Below are 23,065 nucleotides of genomic sequence, written 5' to 3'. Positions count from 1 at the left end.
CATTCAACACCATAGTACCCTCCAAGCTTGTCATCAAGCTCGAGACCCTGGGTCTCGACCCCGCCCTGTGCAACTGGGTACTGGACTTCCTGACGGGCCGCCCCCAGGTGGTGAGGGTAGGCAACAACATCTCCTCCCCGATGATCCTCAACACGGGGGCCCCACAAGGGTGCGTTCTGAGCCCTCTCCTGTACTCCCTGTTCACCCACGACTGCGTGGCCACGCACGCCTCCAACTCAATCATCAAGTTTGCGGACGACACAACAGTGGTAGGCTTGATTACCAACAACGACGAGACGGCCTACAGGGAGGAGGTGAGGGCCCTCGGAGTGTGGTGTCAGGAAAATAACCTCACACTCAACATCAACAAAACTAAGGAGATGATTGTGGACTTCAGGAAACAGCAGAGGGAACACCCCCTATCCACATCAATGGAACAGTAGTGGAGAGGGTAGCAAGTTTTAAGTTCCTCGGCATACACATCACAGACAAACTGAATTGGTCCACTCACATTGACAGCGTCGTGAAGAAGGCGCAGCAGCGCCTCTTTAACCTCAGGAGGCTGAAGAAATTTGGCTTGTCACCAAAAGCACTCACAAACTTCTACAGATGCTGGTCATTCATGAACATTTGAACATCTTGGCCACGTTCATCCTGCACAGCCAGAAGAGGCTGTATCACCGCCTGGCCCTAGGACCGTGCCCCAGGACTACCTGACATGATGGCTCCTGTCCCCTCCAACCGTTTCAACTGTTCTGCCAGATGCTGGTCATTTATGAACAGAACATCTTGAGGTCTGCAGCCAGGACGCCACCCCACAGCCCGGTTCCTCAGGTTTCTTCCTAGGTTTTGGCCTTTCTAGGGAGGCAAACTGCATTGTTTGCCTACAGCACTTTGAGATATCCTCCAGGACACCTGCACTCCAGGACACCCACCCGATGTTACAGGAAGGCCATAAAGATCATCAAGGACATCAACCACCCGAACCACTGCCTGTTCACCCCGCTATCATCCAGAAGGCGAGGTCAGTACAGGTGCATCAAAGCTGGGACCGAGAGACTGAAAAACAGCTTCTATCTCAAGGCCATCAGACTGTTAAACAGCCACCACTAACATTGAGTGGCTGCTGCCAACACACTGTCATTGACACTGACCCAACTCCAGCCACTTTAATAATGGGAATTGATGGGAAATGATGTAAATATATCACTAGCCACTTTAAACAATGCTACCTTATATAATGTTACTTACCCTACATTATTCATCTCATATGCATACGCATATACTGTACTCCACATCATCGACTGCATCCTTATGTAATACATGTATCACTAGCCACTTTAACTATGCCACTTTGTTTACTTTGTCTACATACTCATCTCATATGTATATACTGTACTCGATACCATCTACTGTATGCTGCTCTGTACCATCACTCATTCATATATCCTTATGTACATATTCTTTATCCCCTTACACTGTGTATAAGACAGTAGTTTTGGAATTGTTAGTTAGATTACTTGTTGGTTATCACTGCATTGTCGGAACTAGAAGCACAAGCATTTCGCTACACTCGCATTAACATCTGCTAACCATGTGTATGTGACAAATAAAATTTGATTTGATTTGATTTGATTTGTATTCCTCAGAGTGTGCGTCCCAAATGTCACCTTATTCCCCATTTAGTGCACTACCTTTGACCAGGACCCCAAAATGGCACCCTATTGCCTAAGTAGTACACTATATCAAATCAAATGTAATTTTTCACATGCTTTATAATCAACAGGTGTGGACTAATAGTGAAATGTTACTTACAGAACCTCCCCAACAATACATATAGAAAGATGGGCTATGAGGTAATTACAATATGCACATATAACTAGGAATAAAGTGACAGATGGTAAACAGTAGCAGCAGCATATGTGATGAGTCAAAAAAAGTTAGTGCAAAAAGGGTCAATGCAGATAATCTGGGTAGCAATTTTGTTAACTATTTAGCAGTCTTATGGCTTGAGTTTAAAAGCTGTTCAGGGTCCTGTTGGTTCCAGACTTGGTGCATCGATACTGCTTGCTGTACAGTAGCAGAGAGAACAGTCTGTGATTTGGGTGGCTGGAGTCTTTTGTTAGGGCTTTCCTCTGACACCGCCTGGTATAGAGGTCCTGGATGGCAGGGAGCTCAGCCCCAGTGATGTACTGGGCCGTACGCACTACCCTCTGTAGCGAATAGGGTGCCATTTGGGACACATCCTGAGCCTGTTGGACATACCCCACAGACAGAGTGATAATGTCAGCGAGATCAACATCAGCATTCACACTGATCAATAGAGTGACACACAACATGTGACCTTCCATGTCACTCTGTGTGTGTGTGTGTGTGTGTGTGTGTGTGTGTGTGTGTGTGTGTGTGTGTGTGTGTGTGTGTGTGTGTGTGTGTGTGTGTGTGTGTGTGTGTGTGTGTGTGTGTGTGTGTGTGTGTGTGTGTGTGTGTGTGTGTGTGTGTGTGTGTGTGTGTGTGTGTGCATACCAGAACATCGCCAGGAGGTCAGTGACAGAGAAATGAACGGTCTTCTCTCACCACTAACGTTAACTGTCAGGGTGCCTCCTGGCTACATCGTTAGCTGGTTCCACACGCTCGGAGGGTACCAATCCCTGGTGAAGACATGCACATCTATTTTTATGGACGTGATCAAAAGTAGTGCACTATATAGGGAGTAGGGTGCCATTCGGGATCCACCCTATGTTTTCCCCTGACATTGCCAACGCCACCTTTGGAAATGCAATTATGAGCAACAAATAAATAAGAAAAGGGTATGAAACGTGCTGGTGGAAAACTGTATCCACCAGCACCTCAACACGGTGGGTAATAACAAAACTTATTTCCCCGGAACATTCTTTAATTTTAGCTTTGTCAAGTCTTACAAAACCATTTATCCCCCTTGGTGTTTTTCCTATTTTGTTGCATTACAACCTGTAATTTAAATGTATTTTTATTTGGATATCATGTAATGGACATACACAAAATAGTCCAAATTGGTGAAGTGAAATGAAAAAAAATAGCTTGTTTCAAAAAATAATGAAAAAAATAAGAAAAAAACTGAAAAGTGTATTCACCCCCTTTGCTATGAAGCCCCTAAATAAGATCTGATGGAAACAATTACCCTCAGAAGTCACATAATTAGTTAAATAAAGTCCACCTTTGTGCAATCTAAGTGTCAAGGTTTCTGTTTTTGTGTCTTATTTCTTGTTGGTTTCACAAAAAAAAATATTTTGCATCTTCAAAGTCGTAGGCATGTTGTGTAAATCAAACCACTGTGTGTGTCTTATGAAGGGACCTGTGCATCAATTTACCAACATCAGGAACCTGGTTGTGTTCATCTAAATTAGACTCCTGGCCAAAGTAGGTTGTAAGACAAGGGGTTTGGTTTAATACTCTTTTCTGAGACGTCCTAATTTATCCATTGAAGAAAAAAAAAACGTATTTGAATGCAGAAAGAATGAATGTCTTAGATTGTTAAAACATTTATGATGCTCAGTAAATTGGGTACTGCTTAGCATTATTTTACATATTGCTGTAGCCTACACTGAGAATACCAAACATCAGAAACACCTTCCTAATACTGAGTTGCACCCCCCTTTTCCCTCAGAACAGCCTCAATTTGTCGAGGCATGGACTATACAAGGTGTCAAAAGCTTCACACAGGGATGCTGGCCCATGTTGACTCCAATGCTTCCCACAGTTGGGTCAAGTTGGCTGGATGTCCATTGGGATGGACCATCCTTCTTTAACCTGTCTCCTCCCCTTCATTTACACCAGGGATTCCCAAACATTACGGCCCACCACCTCATTTTGATATCTGAAGATTCTCATGACCACAACCATGTGAAAAAAACATGTAGTTAACAGCCAATGCTTACATTTTTAATTGGGGATATCAGTCAATTGCAAAACATTCAAACAGTATTTCTGATTGTTTTCTCAACTCACCGGAATATATTTTTACTGTGGTCCTATGACAGTCAATTGCAAATGACTTTGACATATTTTCTCTTATCGAACCACTACTAATGAGATGGTTGTACTTGATTATTATATTATGCATCTCGCCTCAGAACTTCTCAAAGTCAGGGGGCGGGGTTGACAGTGTGCACCCCATCTCTCCTGTCACATCCAACCTGGATCGATATTTGTTTTTTTTATACAGACGAGAGCACTGTATCAGTGTAGCATGAGTTTTAATGCTCGGAGGGAGAACGTACAGTATTCCCTTTGAGTCAGGAACCAAAGGTCCTCCATAGTGACGTTGTCTACAGCTCGATCAGCTGTTCAGTTTCACTTGCCGGCATGCCAACTAAGTCAGGATTACAGCCAAATGGATTTCACTGATTCGGTCACTCATCTGTATAATATTTTTGTATTTCCCCTGCATGCTTGCGTTCAGTTCATTCAGTTTCCCAAATATGTCTGTTTACATAGGCATTGAGACACATTTTCTTTGTATTAAACAGAAAGTCAACCAAGTCTGTTTTTTTAACTTCCATTGCAAATGACAATTTGAAAAATCTTTCCAACACTCCCACTCAATAACCATTGTCATGCTCTGATCCCATATCTCCACACAGTGCATTTGGAAAGTATTCAGACCCCTTCCCTTCCCTTCCCTGTTAAGTTACGTTACAGCCTTATTCTAAAATAGATACAATTATTATTTTTCCTCATTAATCTAAACACAATACCCCGTGATGAAGAAGCGAAAACAGGTTTTTGCTCATTTATACATTTTAAAAACAGAAATACCTTATTTGCATAGGTATTCGAACCTTGATTGGAGTCCACCTGGGGAAATTCAATTGATCAGACATGATATAAGGTCCCACAGTTGAAAGTGCATGTCAGAGAAAAAACCCGGCCATGAGATCGACACAATCCAAGGAAGGATTGTGTCGAGGCACAGATCTGGTGACGGGTACCAAAAAATGTCCCCAAGAACACAGTGGTCTCCATCATTCTTAAATGGAAAAAGGTTGGAACCACCAAGACTCTTCCTAGAGCTGGTCACCAAGCCAAACTGAGCAATCGGGGGAGAAGGGCCTTGGTCAGGGAGGTGAACAAGAACCTGATGGTCACTCTGACAGAGCTCCAGAGTTCCTCTGTGGAGATGGGAGAACCTTCGAGAAGGACAACCATCTCTGCAGCACTCCACCAATCAGGCCTTTATGGTAGAGTGGCCAGACAGAAGCCACTCCTCAGTAAAAGGCACATGACAAAATGCTCGGAGTTTGCCAAAAGGCACCTAAAGGACTCTCAGACCATGAGAAACAAGATGATCTGATCTGATGAAACTACAATTGAACTCTTTGGCCTGAATGCCAAGCATCACATCTGGAGGAAACCTGGCACCATCCCTACGGTGAAGCATGGTAGTGGCAGCATCATGCTGTGGGGATGTTTTTCAGCGGCAGGGACTGGGAGACTAGTCTGGATGGGGCAAAGGTTGACCTTCCAACATGACAACGACCCTAAGCACACAGCCAAGACAACGCAGGAGTGGCTTCGGGACAAGTCTCTGAATGTTCTTGAGTTGCCCAGCCAGAGCCCGGACTTGAACCTGATCGAACATCTCTGGAGAGACCTGAAAATAGCTGTGCAGCAACGCTCCCCATCCAACCTGACAGAGCTTGAGAGGATCTGCAGAGAAGAATGAGAGAAACTCCCCAAATACAGGTGTGCCGAACCTTATAGCGTCATACTGAAGATGACTCGAGGGTGCAATCACTGCCGAAGGTGCTTCAACAAAGTACTGAGTAAGGGTCTGAATACTTATGTAAATGTGATATTTGTGTTTTATAAAAAAGAATTGGCCCAAGTTAAACAATTTAAAGGCAATGCTACCAAATACTAATTCGGTGTAAGTTAAAACCTGTTGAGGATCTTGAGTCCCAATTGGGAACTTTCCCCCACGTTCAGCTGGAAGGTGGCGCATGGAACGCAAAAATATTCCTAAAAATATTTAACCTCCACATATTAACAAGTCCAATAGCTCAAATGAAAGATAAACAACTTGTTTATCTACCCAGCAAGTCAGATTTCTAAAATGTTTTACGGCGAAAACATAGCACATATTTATGTCAAACCACCACCGCAGACATAGCTCATTTGCATAGCCAAGTTGGAAAAAATATGCAATCAACAAACGCAGGATTAAAAGAAAAATAATTTCACTAACCTTTTGAAATCTTCATCAGATGACAGTAATATAACATGTTACACAGTACATTTATGTTTTTTTCAATAATATGCTATATATATTCATAAATCTCTGTTTACAATGACGCATCGTTCAAAAAATGCTACTCAAATGTCCGGAGAAATGACGATAGCTCCGGCAGATAACGTCAGCTAACAAGGAATACACATCATAAACTTTGACTAAATATACATGTTCTACATATATATAGAAAGATACACTTCTTCTAAATGCAATCGCTGTGTTACATTTATTTTTAACATTACAGGTTTCGTTCACTAGGCTATACTATGAGTCGGCGCTCAAAAAGTAGCATTATGGCTCCTCTATCTTGGAGTCCACAGAAACCCAAATTTACCACATAAATATTCCCTTACCTTTGCTGTTCTTCCATCAGAAGACCTGGAAGGGATTATACTTACCAAAAACAGCGTTTAGTTTTGAAGTCTGTGTCTTTCGGTTCTCAAACACGACACATTTCGGTTGAAATGCAGCCAAAAGTCAAGTGGATGCGCACCAAAACGTTGAAATTACATATTTTATGTCGACTAAACTTGTCAAACCATGTTCATAATCAAGCTTTAACATGTTATAAAGGTGCACAGCAATCCTGAGGACGAACAGAAACACACTCATTGTTTAATCAACTTCAGAAAAAGACATCACCGGAGGAGAGCGCATAATAGTAACCTGTTTTTTCACGTGACCGAAAGGTTTCGGCCTGCCAAAACTCTCGTGAGCGCGTGATTCTCACAATGAGAATCCCCATTGAAAGCTGAGATCGCGCTGAAGACAGAGAGACTATTCCCAGACCTGTAAGTGCTTGGGAAGGGTGGGTGCGATGACTTCAAAGTTGGGCCAACTTTTATGATGACAAGAGAGAGTTTGGGAGAATGACTGCCCTGAGAGTTCTGCTTTACATACAGACATAATTTAAACTGTTTTAGGAGCTTTAGAGTGTTTTCTATTCAATAATAATTATTATATGCATATATTAGCAATTTTTGACCAAAAAAAAATCTGTTTACTATGGGCACGCAATTCCTCCAACGGGGGCAGTAGACAGCCCTATCTTTAACTTCTGACCAACTGGGAATGTGATGAAAGAAATAAAAGCTGAAATAAATCATTCTCTCTGCTATTATTCAGATATTTCACATTCTTAAAATAAAGTGGTGATCCTAACTGACCTAAGACAGGGAATTTTTATTAAATATCAGGAATTATGAAAAACTGAGTTTATATGTATTTGGCTAAGGTGCATGTTAACTTCTGACTTCAACTGTATATATAACCATTTTTTATTTTATTCTCCCGTGACCCCGTTTTCATATCAGGCGACCCCCACATGGGGCCGTGACCCCTAGTTTGGGAACCCCTGATCTACTCTGATTGAAGTGGATTTAACGAGTTACATTAATAAGGGACCATATCTTTCACTTGGATTCACCTGGTCAGTCTAAGTCATGGAAAGAGCTTGTGTTCTTAATGTTTAGTACATTGTGTATATTCTCCTTTAATTACATTTCCCATCAGTAGTTTCAGATTCATTCTATATGTTGTTCTGGATACTTTAGTGTATATTATACTGTATGTATTCCATAGGGGAACTCTGTTAATACATGTGTATGGTGTATTCTGTATGGCAAAGTCTGTCCTCAGTTACAAGTGCACGAATGCCTGTATTGCATCTCAAGTGATGTCTTTGATCACCCAATCGTGGAGCTATTTAAGCTTGTGAGGTCCATTACAATTAGAAATATCAAATCAATGAGAGCGAGCTTGGGCGTTTTGTCATCATCAGTCACTCATTGGCCGATAAAGGTCAAAGAGTGGCAGGGATAAGGCAGCACACTACACACTGCATCAGACACAGGAGAGGAAACGGGCAGAAAGCATAGATTTTCTTTTACCATCATTAAAATCTGATCATTAAATAAAAGGACAAATTATTCATAGGCCTATACATAAAGGCCTATTCATGCAATCACTATACCTTGTTTACCCTAAATAGCTATATTTATGCAAACATAGGATATGTCACAAATGACTATGGGCCCTGGGTCAAAAGAAGTGCACTAAATAGGGAATATAAGGTGCCATTTGGGACGTAGTCTTGAATTTCACCATACAGATGAGCTCCACTAATGACCTCTTCAGGGACTTAGGGGCTCATCCATTTTCCTACCAGCAGCTGTTGATGTATATGTATGTTTCGTCGTTAACAACACTTATGATTCCGATCGCATGTAAATGATTGAAATTAAAGCCATCGGATGACAAAAATAAAGTCTTCAATAAAACATTATGTATACTGCCTGTGGATAAATCGCACAACTGAAAAGTTGATGAGGAACATACAAAAGATGAATTGACTGCAATATGTTTTATATTCTGACCATGCCCGTAAATGTTGCATAAAATCAATATTTATTCACACATTATAGTACAGAGCAAAAAAAAGGACACATTTCCATATATTGTTGAATCTCTCAATATCAAACAGGTGTTTTAAAAGCAGTTTGTTAATCTTGTGAGAGGATTAGAAATACCCAAATACACGTCTTATCTATCTTGTAATCATCACTAGGCTAGCTACACATACAGTGCCTTCGGGATGTATTCAGACCCCTTGACTTTTTCCACATTTTGTTAGGTTACAGCCTAATTCTAAAATTGATTCAATTGTTTCCCCCCCTGATCAATCTATACACAATACCCCATAATGACAAAGCAAAAACAGGATTGTATATATTTTTTTACATCAGCATTCAGACCCTTTACTCAGTACTTTGTTGAAGCACCTTCGGCAGCGATTACATCCTCGAGTCTTCTTGGGCATGATGCAAAAAGCTTGGCACACCTGTATTTGGGGAGTTTCTCCCATTCTTGCTGGAGAGACCTGAAATTAGCTATGCAGCAAGAATGGGAGAAACTCCCCAAATACAGGTGTGCCAAGCTTTGTGACAAATACACTTGCCTTGACTAACGATATTCCTGTCTATTTCCATTCCTGGACCCAGTGGAACATTTTGTTTGAACAACTGTTTGTATCTCTAGTCATTTTTCCCAATTAATCTTTAATATGACTGTAACTGCTGAATCAATAGTCTGTAGTCAACAGTCATGGTAAATATTTTCTTATCTCCATTTTTTAAAACTGCATTGTTGGTTAATTAAGGGCTTGTAAGTAAGCATTTCATGGTAAGGAATACCTGTTGTATTCAGTGCATGTGACAAATACAATTTTATATGATTCATTTTATTTTATTTGATAGAACATGGATATCCAGATCCCGAACAAAAGAAGTATAGATAATAAGGTGTCGTTTGGGACGCATCCTGGACCTATTTATTGTAGGAAGAGAAACATTTAACAGCTCTAATTATGATCTGAGTGAAACTTGGCCCTTGAAGGGATGTATGACCTAATTGTTTTATAACATAATTCTTAGTGAAAATGTGTCTTACATAGCCTGAGCTCAAATAATGTTTTTTATGTAAGCATGAAAAGGGTTTGCCATGCTCTCCCACTTCTACAGTCCAGTGGACTGTTCATTCAAATGTCAACTTCATACACCTACACTTTGTGCATTATTGGCATAATGCCAGGGTTTTAGGCTGACCTAAACCCATAACCAGGCATGTGCGCAGATAAAGCGCTAGGGGTTCTGGAGCACCTCCCCTTTTGCCCTCCTATTAAAAAAATGCTCTTTTGAACTAATTAGGCAACTTTTATTTTTATTTTTAGTCTCAATTCTCTCTTGTAATGTTACATGTATGGAATTGCCTATCAAACTAGATCATTTCTCAAGAATGTATTAATCTTTTAAAAAGTCCCCTCCTCCTCCCTTCTTCCACCACAAGCGCAGCAGTGCGCAGACGACTGGACAAGCATCACATCAAAACTATATTTGTCACATGCGCCGAATACAACAAGTGTAGACATTACTGTGAAATGCTTACTTACAGGCCCTTAACCAACAGTGCAGTTCAAGAAGAGTAAATAAAAATATTTACCAAATAAACTAAAGTAAAAAATAATAAAAAGTAACACAATAAAATAACAATAAAGAGGCTATACCTGTATACAGGTGGTACTCGTACCGAGTCAGTGTGCGGGGGTACAGGGGTAAAGTGACTATGCATAGATAATAAACAGCTAGTAGCAATAGTGGTAGGGTTCCCTGAGTGTTTTGTCTCACAGTTGGGGACAGGGGAAGGGGCAACTGCGGCTTGACTGTTTGTCAGTAAATACCATAGTAGTTAGCTATTTGATGAATTGTTCAGCAGTCTTATGGCTTGGGGGTAGAAGCTGTTAATGAGCCTTTTGGTCTTAGACTTGGCTTGAGGCAGTGAGTTGGAAATGACTATCACCAGTAAGTTACTTTGAATTGTTAGAATGTTTTGTCTCACAGTCAGGGACAGGGAAGTGGGCAGCTGCAGTTTGACTGTTTGTCAGTAAATACTATAGTAGTTAGCCTGTTTTGACAGCATAGCCTAGCTAACTCGCTGTTTACCCTAAATTAGCAATGATCAGCTGATATAGCCTAACCCCAGTAGCTGTTCTTCTAGAAAAGAAGTAGGCCTAGTGCTTCTTTCTAACTCCCTGTTATCTGCGGTTCTGGTTTTCTTAGGTGGTTTTCTTAGCATTTTTTTTTGCAGAAAAAAAACAAGGGTGAATTTGGCTATAGGAGCAGTTGGCTACAGGAGCGGCCCGTTCATACCTTTATAATGCCTTGGATGTTGCTCATCGCCTCATTTCTGTATGTGCAGTCAGGTACAGGTACATACAGATGTGAACAGATTGAGACCTAGGCTATAAGGTCATATATTTCATTATATATGAATCAACTATATTTATAACCTACTCTTTATTAGGCGATAATATGGTTCAGGGAAATACTTAGGAAATTGCTTTATTTTCTCCCTCAAACGCAACTTCTACCTCGTAATCTGTTCTGATATATCAGGTTGTCCTGTGTGAAATATTAATGAGTCAATCCAAATAATTGCAGTTGGAAAAGGCGACAAGGGTCTTTTCTGTATTCTATAAGTGCAAGCCACCCACCTCGCTTGCCAGCTTGGCAGGCTGGTACGTGTACCTGGACCTTTGCCGTTGCATTGAGCCCTGCCAAATCGAATCACCTGTTTAAAATATACTGAACAAAAATATTAACGCAACATGCAACAATTTTAACAATTTTACTGAGTTACAGTTCATATAAGGAAATCAGTCAATTGAAGTAAGTTAATTGTGCCCTAATCAATGGATTTCACATGACTGGGCAGGGGTGCAGCCATGGGTGGGCCTGGGAGGCCATAGGACATTCCTGCAGTCAGCATGCCAATTGCACGTTCCCTCAACTTGAGAAATCTATAGCATTGTTTTGTGTGACAAAACTTCACATTTTAGAGTGGCCTTTTATTGTCCCCAGCACAAGGTGCACCTGTGTAAGGATTGTGCTCTTTAATCATCTTCTTGATATGCCAGACTTGTCAGGTGGATGGATTATCTTGGTAAAGGAGAAATGCTCACTAGCAGGGATGTAAACACATTTGTGCACATAATTAAAGAGACATTTTCTTTTTGTGCACATGGAACATTTTGGGGATATTTTATGTCTGCTCGTGAAACATGTTGCATTTGTTCAGTATGTAATACTTTGCATCCACTTTGGAACAAACCGTATTGAGTCATTCACAGACACACGAATTCCTTGCTTTATAATGGGTATCACAATGATGCTGGTGGTGGTGATAATGGTGGTGGTGAAGATGATGATTGCATTTGACTATTATCCCTGTACCACTGTCCATATCATTTTTTCATTCATTCAGGAACAAGGCCACATCAATAGTTAGTTGAACAATGGCACTCTAGAGAACAACACATCCCAATTACTTTATGACTCATCTGATATTAACCCCATTCTGGGACCATTGTGGACTGAAGGATGCTCCCCATTCATATTCAGGTATTGCCTTGACTTCTTTACATTAGCGCTTGCGCAGACCATCATGATTCATGTCAGAGCGCGATGATGGTCTCTGGTCTATGATATATAAGTCTTGTTTCGATGCTGTTTTGAAAACGCACTGTTGCAGGTTCATTGGAAGGCACAATTATTGTAGAAGAGATATCCTTTTCATAGCAACTTCACAGAAACATCTTCTGTCACAGTTAAACTCAGGTATTTGACAACCACTTGATTTTTTTGTTTAATTTAAGGAAATAGTTGTGGTGTTGTGTGCAGATCATTTAATTACTGATAGAAATGTAGCATATTTACCATCAAATGCAGTACTTAATACTTTTATACAGTATTGAATAATATTATTCGATGAGGTGGACATAGTTAACATAAAATGGAATTGAAAAGTAATTAAATAACATATTATAGTTAAATAAGCAAATACAACATAAGCAACCGCTTTTATTGTTTTCAATGCAAATAAAATACATGTAAAATACAAAATCAGTCTTTGCGGCATATGAAAATACAACTTTTTGTCAAAGGGACACTCCCAGCCTAGGCTACTTAACATGCATCTTCACTTTAATTATGATACAAATTAACCTACATTTCATTCTCAGATTCCTCCCAATCTCCTGAGATGAAGGTGAATGTCTTCGTTTTCGCCGTGGCTCTACTTGGTGCCTTCCAACCTCGCTATGAATGTAGAGCTATTGAAACCCCCTGGGCGGTCCATCCATCCCACAATCTACAGGCAGAGCTGCAACAGCAACTCCCCATTCTTCTGCGACTAGGAGAGGAGTACTTAATTCGGCTAGACAACTCCAATCAAAATGCCCTCCAGTCCTCCTCGCCGAACACATCTCCTGGAGATGCTGCGCCCTCAACAACGGTCAACAGGGCTTTACAACTTCAGCTCACGCAGCGCCTTCTGCAAGGTAAAGTCGGTGACATCAATCGGTTTCTGAACAGCTACGCTAACCAGATGGGTGATTCCATGGAAAGAGGAAAGAGGTCCGGGCCGGGCGAAGAGCCACCGATCTCTTTGGACCTGACGTTCCACCTGCTGAGGGAAGTTCTAGAAATGGCTCGAGCCGAGCAATTAGCACAGCAGGCAAATAGTAACCGGAAAATGATGGACATATTCGGGAAATGAAAGTGTTTGAAACACATTTGCCAAATAATTTGTTTACATCTTGCACAAAGTGTACGGTACTATTCCATTTCTGTATTACTCTTGAATTGGTTAACTTTCGTTATTTTATTTATCATTTGTATTTATTTAAACGAGAGCTGTAAAATCGAGTTGTAATTCGCTGTATAGTTATTACATTGTTTGATGAGAAGCAAACATAGCCCGTTGACATGCTGACACTGAACAAATATCCTTTGTCTTAATTTATATTCAAGCATAACATGTTTTGTATATACTGTTAGTCACACATTCATCCTCTCTTTCTGATATTCCCTCTCATTGTACAACTGGTTAAAGTTTGATAATAAAATACAATATGAGCAACCAATCACATTTGTTGTGCAAGAGAACGTCTAATATTTATATTTGTAATAAAAAAGTTGAAAAGTTACATTTATTGCTTGCTGTGTAGCCTAAATTGAGTGTATAAATACATTCTGGCTGTTCTTCTGACTGGCGCGGAAATCTATTGCGCAAAGGTGTGCCAAATTAAGCACAGTTTTCTCAAGTCAGAGATCAGCCCAATGACGTTTGTTTTCACAGTATGACGAATATACTGCAAGTGCTAGAGAGCATTTACAGATAAATTACAGTTATTCAACGGTAACAGAGTACTTATTTAAACCGTTCCTGCAGCATGATGCTGACTCAATCAAGACAATGGAGTATTACAACAATTTCAGTACGGTTTTGAGGTAAAATGATCATCTACTTCTGGTTGTTCAGCCAAGAAAAGGAGAAGACGTGTTTGGGTCCATCTTTGTCATCTGTGTTTGGCTGAGTTGATCCCGATTCAGAGGACATCTGTGAAAAATAGAGCAAAACCATTAGATGTCCCTTGTGTCACTGAACTATTGCGAAGCTACTCAAATAATATATAGTAAATTGTTCAGAATGGCGATTCTAAATGGGATCAAATTACTCGCAATGTATATTGAACAAGTAAAGTCTTATTTGGACAGAATACAGAATCTATAAAATTTCGACATGTCCATGCAAATGAACGAAAACAAAGGAACAATTCTGACATTCTGAGTGGAAAATATAGTTTTCTTCATAATCCAAAGCACTAATTAACACAAATTTAATTAAGGAAATCAAATATTTTGTAGTCTAAAGAGCTACTATGAGATACGAAATACAAATTGACTCTAAAATATATATTTATCTCACCACACACATAGCCACCCACAACCACGCCCACATGATTTCCTGTATCAATCAACATGATGTCCTGAATTACCATAATCATACCGATACAATAACCTCAGAGTACACAATAGCAGACAGCAATTTGACCTGATAAAATAACATTTCACTGAATTGAAGCATCTCATGTTTTCAATTTAAAGGTAACCTTTTAAGTGTTATAGATTATAATTCCTGTGAAGAAACAAAATAACCCAGCTTTATTTCTTCAGGATTATAAGAATTATTGTATGCAACATCAGGTGATGATTTTAGGTTATGCACACACACACACACACACACACACACACACACACACACACACACACACACACACACACACACACACACACACACACACACACACACACACACACACACACACACACACACACACACACACACACACACACACACACACACACACACACACACACACATACATACATACACAAAGACCCTTTATGATAATCGCCTCTATGAATCAGTAGGCCATCCAAGCCTATTTTTTTCCCTCTGGAATGAATGCAAACTGTTCCAGGTGGCTTTACACTTCTAATTTGAATCCACCTGATTATGTTGGTGTGAACTATATGCTCATTCAAATTAGCACTCCACATATAAATGAACTCAATGGTGATGACATGTAACAGAGTGGCTGATAATTATCCCAATGAAAACAGCAGCCTCCCCCTCCCTGCATCACCCCTCACACGCAGTGCCCCGGCAACCAGAGAGCAGGCAGGTGTCTCATCATTAAAGCCTCCTGCTGAGGTGAAAGCCCCTTCTGTAACACAGGCCAGGTTCCATGCAGGCTAACTCAGAGCTGAGCAGAGCACAGCTGCTTTAAACAATGACTGGAATATTCTGATACAGACTGGTTATTATTGACTGGTTTCAACAACCATTTTTTCCTCATACAGAGGGCAGGAGATTAAAGTCAAGCAATATTCATTTGAGATTTTCTTTAGCGGACACTCTTATCCAGAGCGACTTACAAGGAGCAATTCGGGTTAAGTGCTTTGCTCAAGGGCACATCGGCAGATTTGTTTACCTACTTGGCTCGTGGATTCAAACCAGTGACCTTTCGGTTACTGGCCCAACGCTCTTAACCACTAGACTACCTGCCGCCCAATATCCATACGGTTAGTGAACTCAAATGTGACCTCGACTGTCACTGCGCTAGGGGTTTACTTGAGAAATACACACTCTTTAAAGGCCCTTACAAGACGGCTGCTAGAATGGAGTTAGCCACGGCTCATGTATTGTTATTATTATTATATAATTTATTATGTTGAGACATTTGCAGTAAATCTCCCGGCTAGGCTGTAGTGTGTCACAAATGTTTCTCTCACCTGTGTCGGTGGCTCTGCTGATGGAAAGTTGACCGGGGCTGTGTTTGGGAACTGAACTGGTGTTGTGGTTGAAGTTGGGAAGTAGACTGGGGTTGTGGCGCGGGCCTGTGCGCTGGCAGTTGGGGTTGGGTTTAAGGATGGGAATTGTACCGGGGTTGTTGCATGGACGGGGGCCTGTGGAGTGGCCAGTGTAGCGGTGTCGCCTAGGGTTTCAGTAGGTCTCTGAGGCAGGGGTGGGGGTGATGTCAGCTGGGGCTTTGGAGGGTTGGCCCCAACCGTTGCCGCCACTGCAGCAGCAGGAGAGACATCTGTACGGGTCACCCCTGTCACTCCACTCACTTCTACTTCCTCTTCTCCATCTTCAAACTCAAACTCATCATCATCTTCATCATCTGAACAATAATTTTGATTTCAAAATAAGATTGGTTTATATTGTATAATGGGAAAGTGCTTCTACTGAGTTTTTATTTGATCTTGTTCTTGTTATTTACTGTATGTCATCAGTTAACACAGTCTCTACGGCCCTGGAAGAAGTGATTTTGGTCACATTGTGAAAGAACATTGAAATGCCAAGGGAGGTGACGAGAGTGTACTGGCGGTGGTGTACTCATAATACTCATTATACTCCCTACCTTTCACAAAGTCTATGGTGTGCAGTGCCCTCCTCTCCCGCTCAAAGTTGGCTACGTAGTGATCCATGTTGTCATAGCCACGCTCCACTTTGTCAAGGTTGGAGATGTTAGTGCCTGCAATGAGCCTGGTGGACAAAGGGAGATCAAAGGTACACTGTTCTACAGATCAGCCCTACAGACTAAAACTGGCAAGCGGGTATGTGTACTCACTTTTGTAGAAGAGGCTTTGCAGTCTGTGGGAGCAAAGGTGAGAAAGGAATTATTTCTCAGAAAGCTCTAATGTGAAACATTAGAATACATTGCACAACATGTCTTCTGGGAAGAAATCTATGAAGACATCTCAGAAGACAAGATGTTTGTAATAGCATGTTAACACTTTTTGATTTAGACATGGTACATAACTTTATATAATATTGATATGTCACTGATGCAGAATTTCAGACGCCTATTTAATGTGGTAGTAATTTGTTATCTTTGTAGATAAAGGCCATTCTTGTCCCTTCTGGACAAAAAAAGTGTGTCATCACCTGCAGGAAAGTAGCCATCTCTGACTCCTCCATTGTCTGTATCCCTGTCTCCACGATCTTTGCCATGTTCTCCAGGTGCTCTCTATACTTCCTCATGAGGCCGTTTATATAGTCCAGTTTCTCCTGTTGCTCTGCGTTGATCTTCAGGGTCATGTCCCCTTTCCGCTCCTCCAGGATGGCATAAAGGTGATCAAAACTTTCACACACATTGGATTTCTGCCTCCTGCCATTCTCCTGGAAGACAGCCATGATTGTACTGTAAGGTCGAGGCGACAGAGAACTGGGTCATAGATATTGTCAGAAGTCAAAATTAGGGTGAGTAAAAATAAAGAATACATTTTTTTACCATCAATATTATTGCAGTTTTATACAATGTGGAAATGCTGTTATAGATGAAACATAAGAAAGGAGAAAAGATTGAAGGCTTCACCTCAACGGTCTTACAGGTCTCATCCAGTTGACTCATGATGCCTTGAATCCTGTCGTTGTTCCCCACTAGCATGGCTATACAGTCAGTCAACTCAGTCTGAAACACACACACAGAGGAGGTTCATCATTATTTTACAAAGAAGGACGTTGTATGTACCAACTCTGATACTCTGTTCATTTTTTTCTATCGAGAACCTAAAAGGGCTCTTCAGCTGTCCTCATAGCAGAACCATTTGAAGAACCCTTTTTGGTTCCAGGTAGAACTATTTTGGGTTCCATGTAGAACCCTCTGTGTAAAGGGTTTTTACATGGAACTCAAAAGGGTTCTACCTAGATTCGAGATAGAAAAAAAAAATGCTAAGAGTTTATACCTGTAAAGCATCGTTATTAAAAAGAGATAGACAGTATATGTCAAATAAATAAGTTAACCTTTTGCTTATTGAACACAGTGTTGATTGGGGCCACATCACAGTCTTTGTGGGCTCCGAACACCTTGCAGAGAGAGCAGGTGGGCACGCCACACGTCACACAGTAGATGTTGATCTTCTCATCTTCATGCTCTTCACACATGGGCTGGTCACACCTGGCAGGCTCAGGCTCAGGCTTGCTGCTGCAGATTGAACCAGAGGGCTACAGTACAGGTTACAGTCATACTTAGGGGATCCAGATTAATACACTCTTAGGGAAAAAAAAGAGTTTTACCTGGAACCAAAAAGGATTCTACCCCGGAACCAAAAAGGGTTCTCCTATGGGGACAGCCGCGAACCCTTTTTGAACCCTTTTTTCTAAAAGTGTAACACTACACATTTGGCAAAGACTTCCCTGTGACCTTTTTAAAAACTCAACAGTCCTGGTTTAACCGAGTTAACCTGGGTTTGTGAGCGAGGAAGCTATACTGTTAAACAAGCACAGTAACGTCCGTCACACTGGAAGGTCACAAAAACGATGTCTTGGAGACTCAAAGACTAAGTGTCTCTCTTTAAGCCATAATAATGTCACTTAAAAGTAAATCAAACAATGTAGTACAGACAGACTTTCTCCTCGTGGAATGTTGGCAAGTCAGAATAGCCATTACTTTGTAATTTATGTTTATTTGGCAACCAAGAGTATGTTAACATTTGGAATAACTGTTTTTAATAGTCCACTTGTGCTATGTAAATCATTGTTAATTGATTACCACACTGTTGGTACCCAGAGCAGTGCTTTTCATACCGATTCAAATAACGTGTCCATGTGAAAATTGTATTCAAGTTGTCGCTGCAATGTACTCAATAACATGACGTTGATTACGCAAAAATAGCAAGAGCAGATGACGTCTTTCCAGAGACTACCATTAATATAGTTACAGTAAGTAAATTACATGTAGATACTGTAGATACATATTCTGTAGGGAGTCTACAGTGTATATTTAGTGACAGAAGTTGTATTTTGAAAACATACACCGCCGTTCAAAAGTTTGGGGTCACTTAGAAATATCCTTGTTTTTGAAAGAAAAGCACATTTTTTTGTCCATTAAAATAACATCAAATTGATCAGAAATACAGTGTAGACATTGTTAATGTTGTAAATGACTATTGTAGCTGGAAACGGGTTACAGAGGCCCATTATCAGCAACCATCACTCCTGTGTTCCAATGGCACATTGTGTTAGCTAATCCAAGTTTATCAATTTAAAAGGCTAGTTGATCATTAGAAAATCTTTTTGCAATTATGTCAGCACAGCTGAAAACTGTCCTGATTAAAGAAGCATAATACTGGCCTTCTTTAGACTAGATGAGTATCTGGAGCGTCAACATTTGTGGGTTCGATTACAGGCTCAAAATGGACAGAAACAAAGACTCTTTCTTCTGAAACTCATCAGTCTATTCTTGTTCTGAGAAATTAAGGCTATTCCATGCGAGAAATTGCCAAGAAACTGAAGATCTCGTACAATGCTGTGTACTACTCCCTTAACAGAACAGCGTAAACTGGCTCTAACCAGAATAGAAAGAGGAGTGGGAGGTCCCGGTGCACAACTGAGCAAGAGGACATGTACATTAGTATTTATGCTGCAGTAGTTTATGTGTCGGGGGGCTAGGGTCAGTTTGCTATATCTGGAGTACTTCTCCTGTCTTATCCGGTGTCCTGTGTGAATTTAAGTATGCTCTCTCTAATTCTCTATTTCTCTCTTTCTTTCTCTTGGAGGACCTGAACCCTAGGACCATGCCCCAGGACTACCTGGCATGATGACTCCTTGCTGTCCCCAGTCCACCTGGCCGTGCTGCTGCTCCAGTTTCAACTGTTCTGCCTGCGGCTATGGAATCCTGACCTGTTCACCGGACGTGCTACCTGTCCCAGACCTATTATTTGACCATGCTGGTCATTTATGAACGTTTGAACATCTTGGCCATGTTCTGTTATAATCTCCACCCGGCACAGCCAGAAGAGGACTGGCCACCCCTCAAAGCCTGGTTCCTCTCTAGGTTTCTTCCTAGGTTTTGGCCTTTCTATGGAGTTTTTCCTTGCCAACGTGCTTCAACACCTGCATTGCTTGCTGTTTGGGGTTTTAGGCTGGGTTTCTGTACAGCACTTTGAGATATCAGCTGATGTACGAAGGGCTATATAAATACATTTTATTTTATTTTATTTGATTAGAGTGTCTAATGATGTCTTTCCAGAGATGTCATCAAGTCAAGGTATTGGAGTGGCCATCCCAAAGCCCTGACCTCAATCCTATAGAAAATTTATGGGCAGAACTGAAAAAGCGTGTGCGAGCAAGGAGGCCTTACAAACCTGACTCAGTTACACCAGCTCTGTCAGGAGGAATTGGCCAAAATTCACCCAACTTATTGTGGGAAGCTTGTGGAAGGCTACCCGAAACGTTTGACCCAAATTAAACAATTTAAAGGCAATGCTACCAAATACTGATTGAGTATATGTAAACTTCTGACCCACTGGGAATATGATGAAAGAAATATAAGCTGAAATAAATCATTCTCTCTGCTATTATTCTGACATTTCACATTCTTAAAATAAAGTGGTGATCCTAACTGACCTAGAACAGGGATATTGTACTCGGATTAAATGTCAGGAATGATGAAAAACTGAGTTTAAATGTATTTGGCTAAGTTGTATGTAAACTTCTGACTTCAACTGTATATGGCACAGTTGTCATGTTTTTGGTCCTTCAATGAAACTGGTCGGCTTATTTATTTATCACGATTTTATGGTCTTTAATGCAGGGCCGACAGTTCCTTACTTTTTCCTCCTTCCACTTTCCTCTTTCATTTTTGCCCTAATGCTGCAATTAGTTACTTGTAATTTTGGGTAGAGCAGGCATTTCCATATGTTAGCTGCATGTGTGACTTAACTCCACCAGTCCTATTCATGATATCATTTACAAAGATTGTTCCTTAAAAAAAAAAAAAGTGAATAAAAAATGAATGCTTTAAAAAAAAAATGTCTATTTGAGTTTAACCACAATATTTGTTGTATTATTTGTTCGGTTTTTTTCTGGTGAATTAAACTGAAATGGACCATTCTTGATTCACAGGGGAAACTGTTGAGTGTGAAAACCCCAGCAGCGTTGCAGTTCTTGACGTAAACCGGTACGCCTGGCACCTACTACCAGGCACTTAGAACATTTGTCTTGCCCATTCACCCTCTGAATAGCACAAATACACAATCCATGTCTCAATTGTCTCAAGGCTTAAAAAAACTCTTCTTTAACCTGTCTCCTCCCCTTCCTCTACACTTATTGAAGTGCATTTTAACAAGTGACATCAATAAGGGATCACAGTTTTCACCTGGATTCAGATATGTTATGGAAAGAGCAGGTGTTCTTAATGTTTTGTACATTCTGTATATTCTCCTTTCATTTTCAATTTCCCATCAGTAGTATTCAGATTCATTCTATATGTTGTTTTGGATAATATGTAGTCTTCTTGAAGCCCAGATTTGTTGGTGTGGGGCGTTTCTGTATGTCTAATGGGCCAGACATACATGGGACTACTACTGAGTGCCTTTGACTAGATTGTCTGCCGCAATCATTTTAAATAGGCCTGTAGTGTCTAACCTTGAGGACTCCTGTATATATCAATGATATTCTGCCTGTCTTATGCTCATTGTTTTAGACCCATTGTTTTAGGCCCATTGTCTTCTCTTATTAGGCCTTTTTTTCCTCACCTTGAGGACTCCTGTTCCTGTTTGTACATATCAATGATATTCTCCACCAGCAGGTTCCTCTGGAGGCCATAGACACCATGCCTGTCCAGAACCACCTCATGTCTGCAGGATGGGCAGCGGAAACGCCCCCCTGAAGTCACAGTGGTTCCTCTGGTCGATAGATAAGGGTTTGAGGCCTACACAGATCAGGACAGCAGTAATGGAGTTAGATAAAGCCGGTCATGGATTTTTTTAAAATATAGGCCTACTGTTGTCTGATATAGGTGAGTAGTATTTGCATTGGTTACTGAACTTGTGTGCTAGGTGAATCTGGAAATGGCATGGTTTCAAGAGGTATACATGATGACAAAACACTTTTTGTTTCTTTTTAACATGACCAAATAAGTGGTAATTAAACAGTGACAATTGAAGGATGAGCAATACCTTCACTACCTTCACTATAATTGTTTTGTAACTTTACATAGCCTATCAAGAGACAACAGTAAAGGTTAAAAGTGAAAAGTTCAGCTGTATAATAACCAACCTACCTGGAAAATATCTTGGGCACATTTTCGACAAAGGTTGTGTTGACAAGGGAGAATGACCACCGGTTTGGTAAACATCTCCAAACAGATAGGGCAAATGAGCTGTTTCTCCAAGCTGTCCATGGTGCTGTCTTGCTTTGTGGAATGTGAATACCCCAGAGAGATACTCATTGCACAGTGGAAAAACAAAAACTCTACTGGTCTTTAGGGATACCAACAAATGGTCCCCCAATGGTCCCCCAATCCCTAAAGAAGTAACTTGGCAAATATCAAAGATGTCTACTCCTTTTGAACAATGCAGAGTGGCTGGGCCTGCTCAGGCGCTCGTTGCTGTCCTCAAAGTTTCTTCTAACAGATCGCGTTGCTCCCTAGCTGGCAATCCACTGAGTGTCACAGGCTGTTTTTAGAAACCCCCACGTCAATGGTTGTCATGCTTACTTGCCCATATATGAAAATGTCATGAGAAGGGTTAGAGAGTCCAGCTGTTACCACCTCTGAAACAGGAAGGGGTAGGCCCATACCTCCACTAAACAGAGTAGGCTGAAATAGCCGCTTGCCGCTGATCTTGCGTCAGTTTTGCATTTCCCCCACAAATGGTTACGGTTAGGATTGGGGGAGGGGGAAATGATCCTAGAGCTGTGTCTAGACTTCACCCCGGGTGGAGCCTTTCTAACAAACACAGGCAAGTCCCTGCTTTGACTGTTGATTAGCGGACTTCATTTTATGTTTAGAGTTGTCAATCTCAAAAAATTGTACTATAATGCAAGAATGCTTTTGTCGAAAACATGCAAGTTAGCCTACATCTGCAAAATCCTGAAAGACTCCAGTCC

General features: G+C 40.9%; 2 protein-coding genes across 3 annotated transcripts; one reads left to right on the top strand and one right to left on the bottom strand.

The window, feature by feature from the left end:
• Positions 1-12,668: 12,668 nt before the first annotated feature.
• LOC118402143 (E3 ubiquitin-protein ligase TRIM63-like) lies at positions 12,669-22,635 on the bottom strand. 2 transcript variants are annotated; one of them, XM_052476991.1, is made up of 9 exons: positions 22,239-22,635; positions 21,712-21,887; positions 17,978-18,155; positions 17,550-17,645; positions 17,120-17,353; positions 16,803-16,825; positions 16,593-16,717; positions 15,961-16,352; positions 12,669-14,221 (listed from the first exon to the last, which is right to left on the bottom strand). In XM_052476991.1, the coding sequence occupies exons 1-9, from the start codon at positions 22,404-22,406 to the stop codon at positions 14,126-14,128; spliced, it is 1,488 nt and encodes a 495-aa protein (XP_052332951.1). In that variant the 5' UTR covers positions 22,407-22,635; the 3' UTR covers positions 12,669-14,125. The 2 variants fall into 2 exon arrangements, with proteins under 2 accessions (XP_052332951.1, XP_035655983.1); XM_035800090.2 differs by having other exon boundaries at positions 17,978-18,158; positions 22,239-22,632.
• LOC118402144 (corticoliberin-like) lies at positions 12,863-13,378 on the top strand. Its single transcript, XM_035800091.2, has one exon. The coding sequence runs from the start codon at positions 12,863-12,865 to the stop codon at positions 13,376-13,378; it is 516 nt and encodes a 171-aa protein (XP_035655984.1).
• Positions 22,636-23,065: the final 430 nt, after the last annotated feature.

The sequence above is a fragment of the Oncorhynchus keta genome, chromosome 23, assembly GCF_023373465.1.
Source record: "Oncorhynchus keta strain PuntledgeMale-10-30-2019 chromosome 23, Oket_V2, whole genome shotgun sequence".
Classification (NCBI taxonomy): Eukaryota; Metazoa; Chordata; class Actinopteri; order Salmoniformes; family Salmonidae; genus Oncorhynchus; species Oncorhynchus keta.
The sequence above is the reverse complement of the archived record's forward strand: the minus strand, read 5'-3'. Positions and strand labels throughout refer to the sequence as shown.